General features: G+C 43.2%; 1 protein-coding gene across 2 annotated transcripts in view; it reads right to left on the minus strand.

Moving 5' to 3' along the window:
• The window catches only part of nos1apa (nitric oxide synthase 1 (neuronal) adaptor protein a), a 214,202-nt gene that overhangs the window by 83,513 nt on the left and 108,836 nt on the right, over nucleotides 1–21,853 (minus strand). For both annotated transcript variants that reach the window (XM_069679904.1, XM_069679905.1), the window contains exon 5: nucleotides 8,947–9,055. In XM_069679904.1, coding sequence (XP_069536005.1) covers nucleotides 8,947–9,055 — 109 coding nt within the window. The remainder of the gene's footprint in view (nucleotides 1–8,946; nucleotides 9,056–21,853) is intronic.

Genomic DNA, 21,853 nt, shown 5'->3' on the forward strand with positions numbered 1-21,853 from the left:
ATGTGAGACGTCACCTGCTTCTTCTGAGGGATTTGCCCCTGAGCAACAATCGCTGGAACGCCCACCTTCATCCAAGGCATCTTTATCTGATGTTGACCTGCTTTTCCAAAGTTATCTGTGAATAACTCAGAGTTGTGTATAAATGTTAACCTGTTATGAGTCACTAGGTTTTTTTTGTTTGGTAACTGGTCATTAGGATTAGTTTCTTTTTTACATTCCAGATTCACACCACACTGAGGTAATTTTCCTCGTTAGTCTTACATTAGTTTATGGGTGGCTGCTACTATGTATTTGGTTTTGAACAGGTAAGATTAGGGTAGTCAGCAAGGCTTTTATTTCACTCCATTTAATTTTCTTTAACGCCGCAAGTCAGTGCGCAAACTACGAGGTAGGAGGGTGTTTTGATTCGTTTGTGTCTTGGTTTGGCGCCTCCCGCAGCCCTCTCCTTTTCTTTCCTGCCTCATCTGACTCCTCTTCCTGTTGTGTTGTGTTATTAGAAAACTGTGTGTTGGCTTGTTAATAATAAAACAGCTTGTTTGTCTTAATACATCCGCGTTATGTTGCTTCCCTTACCCCTGGATCTTTACTGGGTTGTAACACTTTGCAACAGACTTCTTTCTGCAACCAGTGGACTCTCCTCCTGCTGACAGTTAGAAAGATTGCAGTTTCAGGCACTGTTTCTGATCTTTATTCAAAAAGGTGGTCTTCGAATTTAACAAATTGAAGAAAAATGTACTTATGTTTTCCTTTCAAACCCTGGCGTTGCACAAAATAACAAGGCAAGTACGTAAAATTCAGGCTTTAAGGACAGAAGTTAAAGTGAAACTGCCCGTTCGGATCCTCTGAAAGCAAAAGATTCCAACGACATGGGAGGGATCATTTCATTGCCTAAACTACACTTTGCATTCGATCGGTTGGGTGGTTTTTACAGGGTTGTTGCAGAAAAAATGTATGAGCAGTAAATTTGAGCTCAGACATTTCACAAGGGCACAGACGCACCCGGAGTATGAGGGGAGGGGCTGAAATCTGTGCAAGCAACAATTTCTCTAAGTGGTAGAAAACTGTTTCAGCCCAAGCAGAACAAATGGAAGCACAAGCAGGGACAAGAGGAAGAAGAAGGAGATTTCATTCAAAATGTGAAAATCAGTCAATAAGGCATGTTGTCAAATTTTGCTCTTGAATGAAGATAGGAAAAAATATGTATGAATGAAGTGCTGAACATCTCTATGCACTTTAACAGCCTGGTCTCCAGCTGGACCACGTGAAAAGCAGATCCAAAAAAAGACTGTGTTTACCATCTATTGTTTCATAGACAGGGTTCAGGTGTAGCTTCACGGCCCGCGGAGCAGACAGCAGGTTTAATTGTGTCCCAGTTCTGAGGTTGGGTAAGGACACAATGCCTACAATGGTATGTCCCGTTGTGACCCCAAACGCCAGACCGACCCTGCCTCTGTTAATCAGGTGTGATGGTGTAGACTCCCAGAGAATGTAGCTGATGGTTAGTTCAGGTGCTTCTTGTAAACAAGGCAGTTCCCTCCAAAGGAATACTGTGCAGATACCAATTGTGAAGTCGGCCACGTTTAAAGTGGAAAGAGGCATAGCAAGAGAAGAAACCAGTGGAGATTAAGACAGACTGGGAACGCGTTGGGCAGAAGAAGTCGAGACTAAATTTACCACGTTTCACACAGTGCACACATTGACCTATAACAGGGCAGCTTTATTGACTTCTGCCCCTGAGTACATCTCAGTGCTGACATCTCACGATCAATACATCGCACTCTGATATGTAATGTCTGGAAAGAGGCGATTCGGCATGACTTGCTCAACTGGGGTTTATTTCAGCCTTTGCGGTAAAAGCCTCGACAGGGAGGTAAAATATAAATTAGATTGAGAGAGTAAAAAAAAAAAAGAGAGAGTGGAAGACAAAAGCTTCATTCCAGTGAGATATGGATATTCAATATCAAGAGCTGAAGGGCTATTCAATCCAATTATCTTAACCAAGCTGTGTCAAGAACGTTAGCATTGATACGACTGGAAACAGCCATATCTCATTTTATATTAGGACTCCTCAATGTCAACGATGAAACCATTGATTCTCGGTGAGATTCAGGAGCTTTGTTCGGGCCAACTGTACTTACTGTACGACATAAATTCAGCTCACTTCTTGTGCTTAAAAAGTATGAATCTACACTAAATGTAACTGCAGGAAACGGGCTTTATTAATGCTGAAGCTACTCAGTACTTTCCAATGGAATTACCTACGAGCACAGGAAGAGTCATTCATTATGCATTACATTATTATTTGGGCTTTTCAATCATCCTCAGAGGCAGAAGATTCTACTTGTCCTCTACGTCCGCAAGTCGAAGCCATTAGCCGACATTGAGAGACAGCATATGGTTGGAGGGCATCCATACGCGGAGAGAGAGAACTCAATTAACACTTGACACAATAACCACAACTCCCTCCACCTCATCAACCAGCTGTGGACAACAGATGAGCCTTTATCTCTAAAAAACATCAGATAAATAAATAAAGAAATACCGGCCAGAAACTGCTCCAACCAACTGAGCTCCATTATTTGTTGTTTTTGTGTTTTTTTAATTGAGTGGGTGTTAAGTGCGTCTACCGACTGACAAAAAATGAATTCACGTGGCCTAACTGTAAAAAATAACACAAATTAAAAGCTCAGCTGCTAACTGCAAGGTGTCCGTTTCACAGCAGTGATGTGTCGTGTTGTGGTGCAGTCCATTATCAGGTGTAAAAGACTGTAACAAGGTTTTATGCATCGCCTCTATTATCTTCACGCATCTCTCTTTACGCTTGGCTTGTTAATGTGTTTCTGCCTCATTGGTGAAGATATGTGATAAAGACCGGACAAAGGGAATACTTCTTGCACTGGACTGGCTTTATTATGCAATGCAGTAGTTAGTACTGAAAAAGGTGTCCTTAAACGTACTACGAGTAGTTATGAAACAGACAAACTGATGCCTCTATACAACCTACAAACGAACATCAGTGAGAAGAATGATATACTTTTTTTTAAGATTGTTTTCTTGGTTTTTCGGCCTTTATTTGACAGGACAGCTGTAGAGAGACAGGACATGTGGGGGATGAAATCACCAAATGATCGGCAGACCGAGAGTCGAACCTGCGATCAGTGCGTCGAGGACTGTAGCCTCTATAAATGTGGTGCCTGCTCTTTTAACTGAGCTAAACTAGTGCCCCTGTTAGACAGTTTAAAGACAACCAGAGGATGGTTTTCGTTAGACCATTTTTCATTCACACAGCAAAGGCATAAGGTGTAACGTTTTGTCCAACAGGGCCTCAAAATGAAAGTTCCTCAAAATGAAAGTTCCTCAGAAATTCATGGAAATGCCATCCATCCATGATCTCCTGTTCTCCGGGTTTGCGGTTGCAGCAGGCTCAGCAAGGTGACCCATGCGTCCCTCTCCCCAGCAACATTTTCCAGTTCTTCCTGGGGGATTCCGAGGCGTTCCCAGGCCAGACGGGATATATAATCCCTCCAGCGGGCTGTGGGTCTGTCCTGGGGTCTCCTCCCAGTCGGACATGCCCGGAAAACCTCCAAAGGGAGGCGCCCAGGAGGCCTCCTAACAAGATGCCTGAACCGCCTCAACTAGCTCCTTTCACATTCATGGAAATGATTTAATGATTCAGGGAACTTTAAAGGATGCAGACATTAAACACTGTACATATGTATCTTGTGCACAAAAGGACAGGTTGATGTTAATCCTATAGGGTCGATGACATGTATCAAATCCGAGCAGTGGACAGTGTGATGTGACCAAAAGTTCCAGAGACTAGAAATGGGCCTTGTGATGATGTTTGCGTACTTTTGCCCATCATTTTTTTTTCAAAGATTATTATTTTTTGGCCTTTTCTGCCTTTATTTCTAGAGAGGACAGTGGATAGTGTTGGAAACAGGGGAAGAGGCAAAGGGCCGAGGGTGGGAGTCAAACCCAGGGCAGCCGCATCGAGGACTGTGGCCTCTGTATGAGGGCCGCTGATTTAACCTCTGAGCTAAACCGGCACTCTGAATCATCTTTGAACAGACTGGCAAACCATCATACTGATTTGGTCAGTACAACTCGTCCAGGGGTAAATTTAAGCCTTCAAACAATGTGGAGTATTTGTACACTGGAAGGTAACACACACAGATATAATAAGAGTGGTGCTTATTAATGTTTATATTCTCCAATATCAGCTGTAAATATTCAGTTTTAACGTAAAATTTGGTGTATAAGCTGCACTTTTAATACATTTTATTCCCAATCTAAATAGTGGGCTGTGTCCTATACACCGGTGCGACCAATATACCAGTATAAAATGCAGAGAGAGGTATGTTATTGTGTTATGGTATTTTACCCAGATGATGGTGCTATCTGGTTGTTAAGTGGTGACGTGAAGCCGCTTCAGCGTCTCCTACCCCAAGAAGAAGAAATACAACGTCTCCTGTTTACAATATGCCGCAGTGCTGTTTTCCTCACTGTTTTAAGTTTAACGTTTCGTCATGATCGCCATTGCAGCCGCCACCCGCACAAGAATCAACGTTTCCATAGACTGCCAGCTTCCGCTAGCTAGTAGGTAGCAGGACTGCAAACTCGACATGGCGAAAACAGATGGTAGGCTGTAATTTGTGTGTGTTTTGAATGAAAATAAATAGAAAAAGTGTAGAAATAACCAAGTTTTTAATGAATAAATAGCTATAGAAAACCTTTTCCTCTCTGGGATACCCCCAAAAACAGACTGCGTCTTATATTCCAGATTTTACGGTAATTTACGGCTCTATTCTTGATTTGGGGGCAAGCCTCGGACTGTTGTATCTCATGTAAGACTGCCTCTTCCAATCAGACAAAAAAACACTCAAATACAGTCTCCTCATGGTTATTCCCAAACACAGTCACACACATGACCTTGTGGTAACCTTGTTTTTTCTTCTTCTACTCTCAATCAGTTTTGAAAAGACCGGCTCACCAACATACCAATTTCATCCAAAAGTAAATTTAAGTCTTCAGACGAGCTGCAGTAACCGTACAGACAGAGGTAGAACTCAGGTGATCATTAATATCCTTTCGGTGTGCACAGAGGTGTCATTAAACGTGCTGCTTATCAATGGATATGTTCTTATATATCAGCCTGAAAGATTCACTTCAGCTGGTCTCTATTCCTGATTTGGGGTCACGACCTCCAGGCTGACAGACTCTTTGCTCTGATTGTTTTACCTCACATTAAACTGCCTCTTACAATCAGACAAACACGCTAAAATACAATCACATCGCGCTGACCTCTCAGCCACAGCAACATTCAGTATGCTTATCAACACTCGCTCGTCTCTCCTCCATCACTCTCACTTCAGCTCTACATAATAGAGGCCAGGTCATTCATTAGCCGCCTTTAAAATGTCGATCGGAGAAGGGAAGGTTGAGGAGCGAGCGAGCATGAGTCAGAGTGGGAGAGAGAGAAGCACACAGCCTGTCTCGATGCTAGAACTGATAGGCCACTTAAGGCTTTTTATGCCGCCATGATTTAAGGCCGAGCCATTCTTTCACTGCTGGTAGTTAAGAGGGAAATAAAGTTGGCTTAATCTTCTACTTAATCTCACACTCGCAACCTTGCACGCGTCAAAACACTCACACGGAACCATACACTGCTTTGGATGACACCTTTACTGAGTGTTTGATGCGTTCATGCTCATTCTTTTCATTGTGCAAAGAGTGTTTTATTGCCTTTTTCAATCTTGTATATCTTTCTGCTGTACTTTGTGTGAGTAGCTCTTTTATATTTGTACTCATCTCTGATCTCTTTTCTTTTCCCCTGTGGCCTGAGAAACACTTATACAACTCCTTAGAACTGTTTAAATAATAACAGTTTTTGATGTAAGTACAGATGGTAATGAAATAAAGTGCAGAATTATTGCTTTTAGCTGTAATCAAAAAAAGAAGACCACACATTGTCGGTAACTCATTTAGACTCACACTGGTCTGAGTTCATTATACGGGCACAAACAAGTCAATCATTTTGTTTCATTGGGGCAGCTGTGGCTCAGTGTTAGAGTTGGTCATCTCCCAATTGGAAGGTTGGCGGTTCGATCCCTGACTGCTGCAGTCTACATGTCACAGTGGCCTTGGGCAAGACACTGCACCCCAAATTGCTCCCGAAGGCAAAGTTAGATCCCGATTGGAGATTGGCACTTTGCATAGCTGCCTCTGCCATCGGTGTGTGAATGTGCGTGTGAACGTGTGTGTGAGCGGGTGCTTTGGGCTGACAGTACAGCTTCATTAATTAATTTAACAGCTGTGAACAAATTGATTAATCGCCTGTTTTGACAAACATTTTGTTAGTTTGACATTTTTAAGAAGGAAACAAGCTTCAATTCTCTGAATTCAGCTTCTTAAATATGAATATTTTTTTATTTCTTTTCTCCCCTGTCTGACAGTAAACTGTGCTATCTTTTTGGAACACTGACATTTTTCACCGAATGAGGTAACACAATGGTGATTGAGCCCACTGATGAAAGCCTTTGCATCTGCAGTATTACAGACTGGGTGTCTGTGGCGACATTCACGGAAAAAAATCACAAGCGGCGCCCAGTTAGTGACGCGTTTTCCGTCAGCCAGCAGTGGTTGGTCTGCCAGAGAGGGTAGGCGGAGCTAAGCGGCTGCTTTTCCGCTCTCTGCAAGTGTTGCGAGTAAACAGTAATCTACTATGGCTGAACAAACAAAGAAAAGATGGATGACTACAGATACAACTTCAACAAGAAGTGAAAATCCAAAGAAAAAGAAACAAACTCGACGCTCACATGAAGTTTAACAGTTTACAAAGGAAATCGACAACCGAAAATCTGGGACGTGTGCTCCCGCAATTTCCGGTTATCACCATCGGTGCCATAGAACGAAATTAAGATCATCGAGATTACAACTTTAATCACGAAGACAACTGACACATTCATTGACAGCTAAAATGACGGGAAAATCCTCTGTTCTAAAGAGCCGCAGGCGCCTACCATAAAAAAATATAAATAGAGGCACTGTGGTATTTTTACAATCATAGAGGGGATTTGATTTAAGTGGAAGCTTTGTGTTACAGCTTCCATGAAGGGTCTGCATAACTTATGTGGTTGATGTAGCCCCACAATGTTCTGTTTATACCACATAAGTTGTTAGGTACAGTAATATAGCAATGTTGCATTCGCAGCTTGTTGTGATAACCACAACTGGCTAAATGATGACATTTAATTTTGGTGTGTTTGCATCAATCTAAAAGAAAAGAAACAGAACTCTAAAATCAAACCATCCTATAAATGTTCTGTTATCAAAGTTAGCAGCCACAGCAGGTGGAAGAAGATACTTCTTCTTATCTATCCCCGAGGGGAAATTCAGTTGTTTCACTCTGTTTTTACAAACATGCTACACAAACATAGCCTCGAAATACACACAGGACTCCATGGACATGCACTAATGGAAAGATGCCAGAGTGAGGGGGCTGCACATGGACATGCGCCCCAAGCAGTGGGGGATTCGGTGCCTTGCTCAAGGCTTGTCCTTACTGAGACTTGAACCGGCCACCCTCCGGTTCCCTACAGATTGAGCAACGGTCTACCCCAGGCCGGGTTTGCCATCATTAACAGAACATTTTTAACAACTAAGAGACGTATATGTTCAGAAATAATGACTAGACAGTAATCAATGAGCTCTAACTATAAAAACTTAATGGTTTTTCCCAAAGTCTCTCCATTACCACTATGCTGTAAAAGACATAGCAAGTCCACACACACACACACACACACACACACTCAGCTCAGTAGCCTCAGGGCCATAGTTGCCCCAGAGAATTTTGGTATGCACACCCTTCAAAACACTGTGTGTATCAGTGTGTCTCTGTGTGTGTGTGTGTGTGTGTGTGTGTGTGCGTGCTCATGTGTCAGTGTCGGCCTGTCTCTAAGAGATAATGAGGCAGTGTGTGCTGCGCTCGGATAACCCTCCGAACTTCACCATCAACTGGCAGCTAAAGTGGAAAACTTTGAGCACATTTCTAACTGTGTCACACTGCCGGACTCTGTTTTGACTTCCTCTGCTCAACTCGTCGTCCTCCCCAAATGGGTTTCCAGCTCGTTCCTCCAACCCTCAACAATGACAGGCCTATAGTGCCGCGAGGAATTATTGCCGCTGGACAGCCGTGCGTCTCTTTATTGGAGGTTGTCAGGATGTGACTCAGACAGCGGTGTGATTTAAGAGAGGAGGAGAAATTGCTTTAAACAATACACGGCTAACAGACTGTGAAAACATTGGAAATGAAACACTTAGCGGACGCCTTTTTCCATTTTGCCACTTTGCAGAGACAAAGTTTGACAAGGCGGTTATCGCAAGTCGTGCAAAAAATTATTGAAAAAAATCTTCACTCAAACTATAAGAAACAAGACTAGGTCAGAACTTGCAGACCTGGCTGACCGCATCAGGTCAATGTGCGCTTTTGTGGGCAATGTGTTACAAGGACTGTCCTCATGAGGCTGATGGCAACGTGTTTGAAAGCAGGTGCGCGCTGCGGACGTAGGTGAGGACAGCGGACGAGCAGCGGAGGAGCAGCCCCGCCTACTCCCCGAACAAAGTAAGGTGCTTCTTGGGGCCCAGCTGCACTGATTAATGAACAAAAACACAACTTTATAACTTTGTTCACTGATTGTGGTGAAACGGGATTATATTTATAGCTAAAATATGTTCTTGCTTCTTTTTCCCTCCAGCTGCTCTGCCTCAACGCTCTGAGATTTATGGAGTTTACGGATTGACACCTTCCTTATTTGTTGCTGTCACCTTAGTTAGTTAGTCAGTTAGCTTGTGCCTCCAATGTATCTGTATTGATTTGTGTAACATTTCAGAGATTTAACTGCTTTTAATGTGGAAACTTTACAACAGTCCTGCTTTCCTTCTTACCTTCTTCTTGGACTTGAAGACGTTGCAGCGGAACACGTTACTCTGTCCGTCTCTGGCGATGTAGCTGAAAATCTTCAGATCCTGGGAGTCATGCGACACATAGAATATCCTGAAAGATAAAATTAAATAGGTCAGAAATATATCTGGATATGATGCAAAACAGAATCAGAGCCTGGCAGCGTTTTTTAAATGCATCTTAAGACGCAGAACAGGCACTCAGCCCGTTTCTCTGGGGTTTCACTGTGACAAAAATAAGCACTATTTTAAGCTTGTTTTAATCCAAAGGCAAGGGACCAAATTTTAGCTCTCAAGTTAAAAAAAACAGTGTCAAAGAAAGTTTTAGTGTTTAGGTTAAATTAAATTGCAGGTACAGAATCATAGTTCTTTTCATTTCCCTCAGAGACCTGTAGACAGGAAGTTCAGTGACACACACTGGAGACCAGGTATACTTATGTTCAAAGTAAAAATCCTAAAGTAACAACAGCGATACATTCCAGCGTGAGGAGGAGACAGGGGATGTTATATTATTACAACTAAAATATCCTGTGTGAAATAGGAAGCAGGGGAAGTTTGACACAATAATAGTTCTCCCCTGGTAGAGAGAGACTGTGCGCAACCAACAGAGAGGAGATATACAATATCCTGCAGCGCAGGAAATAGGAAGAAAGTTATGGAGCAAAAGAGAAAGTAGGCAATAACCTGCAGGAGAGACAACATTGTAAAGATCTAATTCATGATGACAAAAAACTGCTGGAGGGATAAAACATCACTGATAACAAGAAGATGGAAATCACTGAGTTCATTGTAACGACAGGGGGTCTTTGTTTCTGAACTGATCTATGAACACAGAAAGTCAGAACTTTATACTTTGATAAAACCAAACTGACAGGACATGTGGATGTTGTGGCGTTAAAATGGTTAAATACATCCAAAAGAAAAGGCCACGTGAAACATGAAAAGACGCAAGGACAGAAGACGCCTGCCTGTCTGCCTGTCAAAACGTGCAAAATATTCAGCGTGTATGTTGGTAGCTCAGATGTTGTTGATTTAAATGGTGACAGGGATTTGGAAAACATAATGCAGATAGCAGAAGGGGAGGAGGCCTCCGTACAAAATAGGCAGCCTATGACAGGCTTACACATCACATGGTAAATGGACCGTACTTATAGAGCGCTTTTCTTTCTTCCTACCACTCAAAGCTGCTTTTACACTCACATTCACACACTGATGGCAGAGGCCAATCTCCAATCAGATCTATGCCCATTCATACCTGATGGCTATGCCACTGTGAGCAATTTGGGGTTCAGTGTCTTGCTCAAGGACACTTCGACATGTGACTGTAGCAGTCAGGGATCAAACCCCAGACTTTCTGATTAAGAGACGACCGACTCTACCACTGAGCCACAGCCATATCCTGTGAGTCACACTAAAATGACCACACTCATTGAGCAGAGCAGATTCATGTTTTGTCCTCAACACCATTAAATCCTTTTCAGTTTTAAAGATTGTTCATTGCTCCCACCTGAAGGTTAATGAGCGTATGGCACTCTGAAAGCCAGACGTTGGTGTCGCTTAATACTATAAAACTTGAAATATAAACTGGCAAAAGGAAGTAGCTGAAACCCCTGGCAGCACAGCCTCCTAATTGAACAATTAGTGCCATATTAGGGGCCTGGTGGTCTATTTGGGCTAATTTATCACAGTTAGACATCAGACTACAAGCCAAGAGCAAGAAATGGGTGATGCAATCTGTTTAGTACATGCATATTTGAGTTTGTGTGTCGTTTACTAGAGACCAGGGGTCTCATCTGTACTCTCAGTGACATTTCTGTGGTATTTGTTTTGGCCTTTTCTTTGGGAGGCGGGCGAGCCGAGGTCTTGTGGTTTGGATTGCGTCTTTGTCAACCCCGCTTAGCAGACTGTCAAAATCCCAGACACAGCGATCCGCAGTGACTCATACAATCTCTCACAGAGCGAGCCGGAGAGTTTCAGCCTCACTTCTGATCAGGGCGGCTGCAAAAAAAATCGAAGGTCCAAGAAGTGAAGTTATTAGGGCTGGATTGCATCAGGTTTCATTTCCCAGACGTTCTAGAGAATCTAACGTCTGCTGAAAAAGAATTAGCAATGATGCGTCTTATTACCACTTACTCAAACCATTCATGACATTCTATTGCCACTATGGTTGTGTAAGTTTTGGCAATATTTTTACCCCTACAGTAAGACCTATGACTATGCCAATACATCAGAATTACATGATTACATTACCTGTGAATCACATTAAGGTGTGAGTACGTTTCAACAGTAGTTTACGTATTTGTTAACAGGCAAAAAACTGGTGTCTCAGAGCAGTGACAATACACTCTGGCTGAAGGCAACATTATGTAAACGGTATCACAGTGGAACAGAAAATTCAGCCAATGTCGTAGCCACAGCTTAATGACGCTGAGACATTTCTGTCCTGGTCCATGTCAACACACACACAGGACTCAGAGGCTCTCTGTTATCAAGCCGAATCATCTGCTGGGAGAAAACTGACCGCTCCCATCCGGCTGCACAGAAACCTTTTAGAAGTTTCCTCTTTCAACTCTTTATTTTCCCCTCCTCCTAACCTCCAACCCCCAGTCACTGTGATAAAAATCAATGTTTCCACATCTAAAGCAGGGGAAGGTTTTGTTTTCTGCGAGCGTCGTCTACAGGGGACTGAATCTTATTCAAAAGCTGTAGGCAGTGATAAAAAGAAACATTACACGCTGCCAGACAACTGAAGCTCAGCCATGAGCGAGTAAAAGTGAGCTTTAGCTGACTGGCTTAGCTGACAAATCCCCAAGCAGCGCGGAGATGACAGCTCAGATACATCTCTATCACCGTCTCTAACAGCAGCAGCTGCCAAACATCCAGGTGAGGATGCGTCGGATAGATCAGATCCGAGAGTAAGAGAAGCATGCTCGACACTGAATGTGTCAAAGGCTGTTTAGAGCTAAATAAATCAGACGGCAAATACTGCCACAGGAAAAACAACATGGGGTTGCTTTTCCTGTTTAGTGTCACAAAAATCCACATTTTCACATGAATGAGCGGCACTTTTCTGCTCTCTGTCACTGAATGTAGAACACCATGGAGATGCAACCTTGTGACAAAAGAAGCACCGGGTTCAGCTGTGTTTTCAACCCCCAGAAGAGGTTAAACTTCTTCTGACTGGATGCATCGTTGCCAGGGCAGGGAGGCAAATAAGAGGCAGAACTTTTCTGCCAAATGAAAAATATTTGAACACTCTGTCGCGCTGTTGATCAATGTTAATCAATTTTAATTTAAGATGATGCAGATAATAAGAGACATCTGGAGGACAAATCAGAACATGAGATAAGAATTAAATTAATATCTGCTCTGACGACTGTTGGAAACATCACCAGTGAATGATTTTACATCAGTGCCTCTGAATCAAAATGTGCCTCTCTCTTGACTTACTTTGCAATCACACAGGGATGAAGCCGTCAGGGAAAAGTAGCAAAACATTCTGTAGTTTAAACTTAATACAGGATGAAAACTCTTCAGGATGACTCAACTATTTCTAAGACTCAGGAGTCAATTCATAAAGAGTGCTGATATCACCATGAACTGTGCATCACTTGCACGGCTGTGTGCGCCGTCTCAATGCCTGATTCACAAAAGATATCGCACTCGTAATTTTAGTGCAAACACAGCCATAAAGTTTCGCAGCTCAGTCCTTGCATCACTCCTGGCAGGATGATATTATCAGCCTCTGAATTTTTTTTGTGCATTAATGTAACGCATAGAGTCTGAATTAGAGTCTTAACATTCGTGAGCTGTTGAGGGACTGGATAAGAGTCCATGTGAAGTGGGGGGTTGGGGTGTTTTGGGGGAGGTTTTGGTCCTGATGGAGGGCAGCCTCTTGCCAGAGGGGAGGGTCTCAAAGAGACTGTGTCCAAGGTGAGAGGGGTCGGCCACAGTCTTACCTTCACGCCTCAGGGTCCTGGAGGTGTGCAGGTCCTCGAGAGATGGCAGATTGCAGCCAATCCCCCTCTCTGCAGAGCGGATGGTAGGCTGCAGCCTGCCCTTGTCCCTGGCAGTGGCAGCAGCGTACCAGACGGTGATGCAGCAGGTGAGGATGGACTCAACGGTGGCGGTGTAGAAGTGCACCATCATTGTCTTTAGCAGGTTGAACTTCTTCAGCTGCCGCAGGAAGTACATCCCCTGCTGTCCTTTTTTGATGAGGGAGCCGATGTTCAGCTCCCACTTGAGGTCCTGGCTGATGATGGTCCCCAGGAAGCGGAAAGACTCCACAGTGGAAACAGTGGAGTCACTGATGGAGATGGGGGCGAGTGTGGCTGCTTGCTTCCTGGAATCCACAACCAAGTCCACTGTCTCAAGAGCATTAAGTTCCAATCCACAGTGTTTATCAAGTTGTTTTTTTGTTGTATTGTAAGCAAAACAAATATGTAATAGACCATAAGCTTTCTTAAATTACATTTAAAATGTTATTTTTGTATCTTATAATCATAGTTGTTATTCATAATCATTTACTGTTCAATATTTACCCTCATTTTTCACTGACTGTTCCGTCATCTGTGATTATAAAGTTTATGCCACTTAAAGGGCCAGTTCGCCTAATTTTCAACCTCAGTCCTTTCATGCTGTTATGGGGAGGTAATGCCAATTTGGTAGAAAAAAATGCAATTTTGCTCTGTGTCTTTAGAGGACGCGATCCGCTTCTCCAACGGGCCCTGGAAAACCTCCACCAGACTACGTAAAACGCGTCATCTGGCGGAGGCCAGGGAGCTCGTTAACTACACTTCCTCAATCTAGGACGCCCGCCTCTGATGTCATGTCTCGTTCAAAATCGTCAGGTTTGAAATGTAGACTGCAGACCTGAAGTTTTTTTTAGACGATCCACCGGTATATTCTCGTCGTATTTCAGATTCTGTACCGCTCTGAGCCGTTGCCTGCAACGATCAATGTCATTGACTGGAAAACGGTAGCATTTCACTCCAGCGTCACTTGCTGGGCTGTTCCTTTCAGAGGAAGGGGCGCAATGCATGCTGGGTGTTGTAGGAATGTAAAATGGCCGAAACGAGCTGTTTGTGTAACTTTCTCCACAGCTATGGCGCCAATTTCAAATATTATTGCTTCTCTCGATTACAGAGAACACCAGCTGTGACTGACAGTGGCTTCTTCCAGGGACGAACTGCTCCTTTAATCATAAAACTGGAGGGATCTTTGCCAAAATGTCTTTATGTATTGTTATAAGCTGCAGTTCTTACAGAAACACGTTTTTATTTGTGATTCAGAGTTTAAAAGGTTGAGGCCTGACTTGATTTGTTTAAATCACTTCATCTCCCAAGATTGATTTTAATGTTCGGATCCAATGCTTGGCTTGAGTTAACTGTGTGTCAAACATTTTACTTTTAAAAGCAACCATTTGCACACACAAGAGGACTTTTTCTTTCATGAAAAGATTATTTTAAAAAGATTCTTTAAAAAGAAGCCATCAAAACAATTCTGCCATCAAGACAAGTGCCTGTTTTTAATTTGTCAGTGATGGGAGACGATGTGGAAAAGACTGCAGAGTTTAGCTCGGAGGCAGCGACAGAAAGCGAAACAGAGAGCTAAATGAGAGGCAGGCAAAGTGTGTGCGAAGGGTTACGATTGAATAGACGGAGCGCGCTGGAGAGAAAAGGGTGATATTGTGCCTGACTAAAGAGCTGAGAAGAGAGCGGAGCAGATGATTCATGACTCATCTGGTGAGTTTAAGATCAGCCGTGCATTAAGAAACAAAACCGTCCCGATCCTTCACATTGAACCCGCTGCAGCCTCTTCACTGTCTGCTAAACACCACCAGAGAAACTGTCCGCTTCTGTTTAACTGCAAATAATCATAAAAACATCCATTAAGTTACTCTCAGTGACCACACACACACACACACACTCTGCTAACCTTGTTAATAAGGACGTCTTGTTAACAGGCCGAGTATATCACGCTGTGATGGCGGCTGTGATGCAACATTTGAGTAACGAGCCGGGCTTGTTTCAGAAGGCCTCGGTCATTTTTCCTGTGATAAATTGCCGCCAGTGAAACACAGCTGTTATAAATCAAAGCTAAGAGGCGATGCAGCACACACGCAGCATCGACAATCACACAGTTACAGGGAATCGATACAATAACCGAGCTGTGCCAGATCAGGCTGCAGGTGTGTGTGTGTGTGTGTGTGTGTGTGTGTATGTGTGTGTGTGTGTGTTGGACTGTTATAGCAGGAGCATCATGTTCAGGAATGGAAGCCAAATATATCTGCGTAATATCATGTCCCAGCATTTACCATCCGGGTATTGGGAATCGATAGCGGCTCCAGTAACATGAAACATACAGTCCATCTGATACGTGCAGCGTGTCCTGGAAACAATGACTGGCTGGATAAAAATATCCTGCTGGTTGATGGTAGTTTATAGTATACACTAGATTGATCTTTGTCTCACGACCGGATTTGAGACCTTTATTTGAAGGTCTTGATCTCTTCGCTCAGCCGTGTCTCGGCCTCAGCAGACGATAGGATTGTATTTCAAGAGCAGTCCGGATCATAATTGCAGGGATATCACTAAATTGCCTCGGCATTGTCTGATTAGATTTGCATGTTACCAGCAGGACGGGGGCTCCAAAGAAAAAAGGTTGGGATCTAGGCTCTTTGGTTTGCACGAAATATGAACCAGTCTGTCTTTTACTGTATGGATGGATGGATGATGGATGACAAGAACAGGGACCCCTGACATCACAGAAGAAATCAAACTGTCTAAAAGAAAACAGCAAACAAGCTGCATTCTGCTGCCAGTTAGAAAGTGGCTCCTCTTCTATTATCCACCTCTGTGAACTGTGTTTCACCTCACCCTCCTTCATCTGTATCCGAGTTAACAGTCTGTGCTGTGATGCCCTCATTTCTCCAGGCACCGTCTCATCCAAATTTTGCCATTTCCCCCCTTGTTTCTTTCCCTTCTCGCTTGGGTTGTCACAGACAATTGGAAAGGCAAACTCTTTGTGATGGATGTCTATTGATGTTCTCGCACAGGAACACCAGAGGTGTGTGGGCTGTTGCAGTGTTTCAGGGGTTTCCATGTGACTAATACTCTACCTATCACCCTGTGTGTTGTCTCTGTGAGTTTATTCAGTGCTTCAGTGTCTGCCAACACAAACAGGTTTCATGTAGTCAATGTTTATGTTTGATGTGTCCAGATTATGTGGGTTTCATATCTTCTACGCCAATAAGAAAGTAAAGCGTCCAAAAATGTGTTCCTCCAGTGCAGCTTCAGGATTGCTGATCTCGGAGCAGTTCAAGTCTTTGCGAAGCCAAACAAAGACCTCTTCCTTTTTCCTCTGTTCTGCCAGATCCACACAAGGAAAAAAAAACGCCATGTGGTCGCACAGCGTCGCCAGGCCCGCCTAGGTACAGCCAAGTTCTGTTAAATGAAAGGTAATCACAGCTCCTGACTCATGCTGGAAACGGATGCATTCACAAAGATCCTGTATTCCAGGATCTAGCCAGGCCTCTTTGTCACAACTGGACATCAAAGCAGCACATTGGAAGCTGGAAATCAATGCTGGCACAGAGCCCGCCTCTTCCACTATCTTATGCATGTCTGGTAGCAAGACGCCTGGCAGGGAAGATCCATAACGCCAGGGCTGCAGCCAAATCAAGTTTAGCTAGCCATTTACTCCAATGTAGAGATGGGTGAGGAGACGGTCCAGCTTGTCTGTGTGGTTGAGATCGTAGCTTTCTTTATCCTTTTTAAATATTTCGTTATGTTTACTTTAAAGGAGCCACATCATTTAAATTCAGAACAGCTGCAGGTTTCTACGTAGTACCTTGCTTTCGCTGAAATCAACCAATCGTCGTTCACCGTCATTCACCTCAGGCTGCCTTCTTGCAATCGCTTGTAGTCAAGATTTCAACTCAGCATTCCGATACCTCCTGGTGATTCTGGCTCGCACATATAAGGCCGAACAACAGATCCTAGAGCAGCCATGTTTTCTACAACTTTGGAGTGACGATGCAGCGCGGGTGCTCCCCCAAGTGGGATCGCACACGTGTGGGAGGGGCTACACGGTCACTCCAAATACTGTCAGCCAATCGTGGCTAAGGTCGAACTTTTGAATGGCAAAACGGCTTGTTCCTTTCAGGAGGAAGGAGAGGCTGTATACAATTTTTAAAACGAAACAAACTTCACCAACGTGATTCAAAAACACATTAGAATAATAGAAAACTGATTGCATAGCTGAAATATGTCCCCTTTAATTTTTACACTTAAAAAGCTCAACTTCCTGTTGGCGAGAAGAGAGGTTAAAATCTGTCTCCTCATTGTCCAACATTAGTCACAGAAGGACAAGTATTTCAAAAGAAATACTGAGAGATGTAGCGATGCCTTCTAGACTGTTGGAAACATGTGACCTTTGAGATATAACAGGTGCATCTTTTACATTCTTGAGAACAAACTCTATATGTGTATTCCTGCCACTCCATCCTGACTGTCTTTACAGATTCTGTGTTTTTTACAGACGGCGAAAACCAAGCAACCTGTGAGTACGACATCAATTTATGAATGATTATGGAGCTTAAAGTTTTTCAGTGCTTTTCACATCTGTTAGAAAACAACTTTGTTTGCCGATGCTCCTGAGTTCTAATTAAACAAAAGGAAATGTAAAGAGCAAAGCCTTTTGACAGTGTGTACTCAACAGTTCAGCAGAAGGTGAAACACTGTTCAACCAGCCCTGTGCATATGCACAGAGAGGTTTCTGCGAGAGCCTCAACCCAAACTGTTTTTCAGAAGAGCGTTGGTTTGGCAACACAGACATACACCAGACCTAATCCCAGCGCATACTGATCAGGCATTATGTTGATTAAAATGACTAGAAAGCAGGCCGAAGGTAGAAGTTCCTGTCAGAGCAGCCGTTGTGTCGGCTCGACCCCTGCGTGCCCACATAAAGAACAACCTGATATTTTATAGCGCAGACTTCCTCGGCCGTTCCCAAAAGTAACACAACACAGCAGATTTAATCATCGAGCAGACAGCCAATTTCCCACCGCACTTGTTAAAGTCAAGGTGAGAGTAAGTAGCTCTGTCTCATTTTTATTCTTTGATGCATTATTTACTCTAAAAGGTACGTGCCCCAGTTTGTGCTTGGAAATATTCTGGGTCTTTTATGTGAAATAAGGTCACTAAATCAATATCTCATGGCCTGTAATAAACTGAGCGCAGCTGAGACGCCCTGAAGAACTCCCGCTCTCTCCCACCCAACACAAACCTCTAAACAAATCAAGACTGTGAAATATGTATGTGCTGTTTTATGACTCGAACCGCCAAGAAAGAATTTGTTATTGATCATATGCGGCCTACACGTTGGTGTGTATGTGCAGATATGAGTCTGGACTCTTCTGAACTTTTCCTTACGCCTGGTGTCCACGCTCCTCTGCGTATTAGAGCCCCAAGACAAAGACTTCTGGAAGAGCTGCTGACCCAGTTTCAGTTTGAAAACTCCGGAGTTTCATTTGTAGCGTGTGCAGGAGGAAACGGAGACTTGTGGAAACTATGAGGCGGACACATTCGCTTGGTGATTGGGTTTTATCTGTAACGACTTGTCCTTCCTCGATTCTTCAGGTCCCCTGTCACTCAAAAAGAAAACAAACCCTTTGAAGTGCAGCTGTTAACTCAATATGAGGAACTAAGGGACGCCAGTTAGGCTCAGTGGTTAAAGCGTTGCACCCCACGTACAGACGCAAGGTTTGACTCCGACCCTCAGCCCTTTGCTGCGTGTCCTCCCCACTCCCTCTTCCCTCTTGTCCTTCTTCTCTCTCTTCACATCTATCCACTGTTCAATCTAATACAGGCAAAGGCCAAATACACAATTTAACAACATGAGTAACAACATGTCTATGCTAGCTGCCAAGGTACAATTGAAGTGTGTATGGAGGGAAGCCATTTTCTGGGAATTCCTGTGTCCGGCTCGTTTCTAAGCCCGAGTAGGAGCACCGCTGTTTTGGTTGATAGAACGAGTGTCAGTTTCACTTGAACCGGTTCCCAAGCAAAGTCCCTACAGACTGAGCTACGGTCTACCCCTATAGATTGTTCTCTTCTGGTTTACACCAATCCACCGACACTGACCTAACTCAGCCATGTCATTATCTGGAGGTCAGCGTTTGGGATAAAAGATGCCAAGGAGATGAGAGAACAAACAAACCCAAAAGCTCTTCACAGCAACTTAACAAAAGCAAATGCTTCAAAACTTCAAGAACCCGGGTGCTTTTAAAAAAAGACACTAAATGCATTAACTTTAAAAGATTGATACATTTCTAAATTGCCTCGTTCGCTTCTCCACAGGCAGGTATTGATTGAGGACCTCTCCCCCCTGAACAACCTTTCTCAGGCAGCACTTCCTCTCAAGCTGAGAGATTATTGGAGCTGGTATTCAGCCCAACAGGAAATGTGAGCTTGTGTATGACTAACAACACATCTTGTTCAACATCCAGCAGTGAAATTAAAAGTGTATCTTATGGGAGTGTCATTTCACAGCTTGCTTGTTCAGCGTCTCCTTTATCCGAACAGTTTCTCGCTCAATACTCGTTTCGTTTCTTTAGTTTTATTCAGTTTTGCTGCCGTCCTCCCTGCGGAGGCCTCAGACATTGTTACAAAAACTACACACTCGCATTCAAGAGAATAAGAAGATCAAGAGAGAGACGGTGGCGGTTTTATTAACACAACTGCAAATAAAGCAGCATACTGGCTTTGTCTCTTTTCTGAGTCTCAGGAGAACTGCAGAGAGAGGAGAAGGATAAGAGGAAACTTAACTGATAAAACATCATTTAAACTGCCAAGGATGCAAGAGGAAAGAAAAGACAGAAGAGGAGATGAAGCACCGCAAATTCAGAAGAGGTAACACACAGAGGCAGAGACGGAGAGAAGTAAAATCTGTTGACACGCCTGCTGAAAATGTTTTAATGCCGACTCTTTATTTATGCTGGCCTTAAAAACCCTTCAAGAGATTTCACTGTCCTAGACAACAATGTCTGAATTAAACCAGGAGCTGTGTCGGACTCCAGCTCTCTCAACTGTTCGATCTAAGGTGGTCATAAAATCTGAAAACATTAACCACTTATTTATTATAATGGCATCTTCAGAGCGAAAATATGAAATGTTAATTTCAAGACTTTGAAAGTGGAATGTGATCAAATCTTTTAAATACGTAAAAAGCTAATCTGAGACATCTGTCATCACTTTGGTGAAATCACAACTAGACGAGTCAGTGAAGGACGACAGAGAACAATTAAAGAGATTTGACAGCTTCTTTCCACCATGATTCAAAACTCTGACGCTCCCAAAGTGAGGAAGAGTGAAGGACAGAAAGTGCTCGTCAGCTGTTTGGTGCTACAAAGAAAACACATCTGTGGAATCTTTCACAGTGGAGTTAAAGTGCTGCACAGTGAAGCTTTCTCATTAACTCTCTCGCCATGTCGTCCTCCCTTCGTCACCACACCACGCTTCCAATCTAATAGACTTCAGCCCGAGCACTCCTCCATGTTCTCCTCTCCATACCTCTTCTCCACAACCTGTCTCTGCTGAGCGTTACTCTCCACTCCTCCCGCCCTCCCACTCTCTTTCCACTGTTATTCTCCAACAATGCATTTCAAGGGAGGATGCAAGTGTCAGCTTCTATAAATGAGAAAGCTCTTATCTCTGGTGGGTGAAACTAAATACATTGTGTGTTGTGTGCACTGACGGACGAAATTAAGAGAGACTCAAAAGATATCTTCAGCCTTAGATTGTGTCATACAATCAAAAGCTATTGATGGACTTTGTCTTAAGTGACATTTTGTTATGTTCTATAGCCTGGCCAACACGCTCTCACTCCAAACTCGTCATCACATTCAACAGCTTGGTCACGTCCTACGCTTCGTAATCTGACGATCTACTCACCTCTTTAGACTCAGTTTTGCAGGTGAAGAAGCAATATTTTATTGGACTTTTAAATTAATTAATTAATTCAGTATTTTATGAGTTGCGTATGTGTAAAAACACTTGATAGGTTTAAATAATAATCTCGAAGATTTTCATTTAAATAAATTAGTCTCTATCTATCCCCGAATGAGGTAACACAATGGTGATTTAGCCTATGGCCCACTGATGAAAGCCTTTGCATTTGCAGTATTACAGACTTAATCACAAGCGGCGCCCAGTTAGTGACGCGTTTTCCATCAGCCAGCAGTGGTTGGTCTGCCAGAGAGGGTAGGCGGAGCTAAGCGGCTGCTTTTCAGGTCTCTGCGATTGCGTTGCGAGTAAACAGTAATCTACTATGGCAGAACAAACAAACAAAAGATGGATGACTACAGATACAACTTCAACAATAAGTGAAAATCCAAAGAAAAAGAAACAAACTTGACGCTCAGATGAAGGCAAACAGTCTGAAAAGGAAAGCGACCATCAGCCAGGAAAATCAAGAGTTACAACCGGAGCCAACCGTGGACGTCACACATGCAGCACTGTCTTGATATCTGGGAAGCGTGCTCTCGCAGTTATAGTTTATCGCCATAGGTGTCGCCGAAGAGAACGAAACAGAGATCTTCGAGATGATAACATTAATGATGTGAATATATTAGTAGCAACATACATACATTACCTTTGTAAAGAACATCTGTTTGGTACATCACTAAAGTACATTAGATAAGTATGTTAAAAAACTGAAACAGATGTCAACTTAAAAAAAGTTGTTCTACACTGGAATAAGATCCAGGCCTCCTTATTAAAAGGGTGTTCTTTTTTTTACTGCCGCCCTAAGAGGGCCTACCTGTTCTACAACACCTGACTTTGCAAAACTAAAGGTCACAGCCACGTGTGTACCATAACCTGATGAGTAG

The sequence above is a fragment of the Semicossyphus pulcher genome, unplaced genomic scaffold, assembly GCF_022749685.1.
Source record: "Semicossyphus pulcher isolate SPU_LCO1_2020_fin unplaced genomic scaffold, fSemPul1.0.p SCAF_4, whole genome shotgun sequence".
NCBI lineage: Eukaryota > Metazoa > Chordata > Actinopteri > Labriformes > Labridae > Semicossyphus > Semicossyphus pulcher.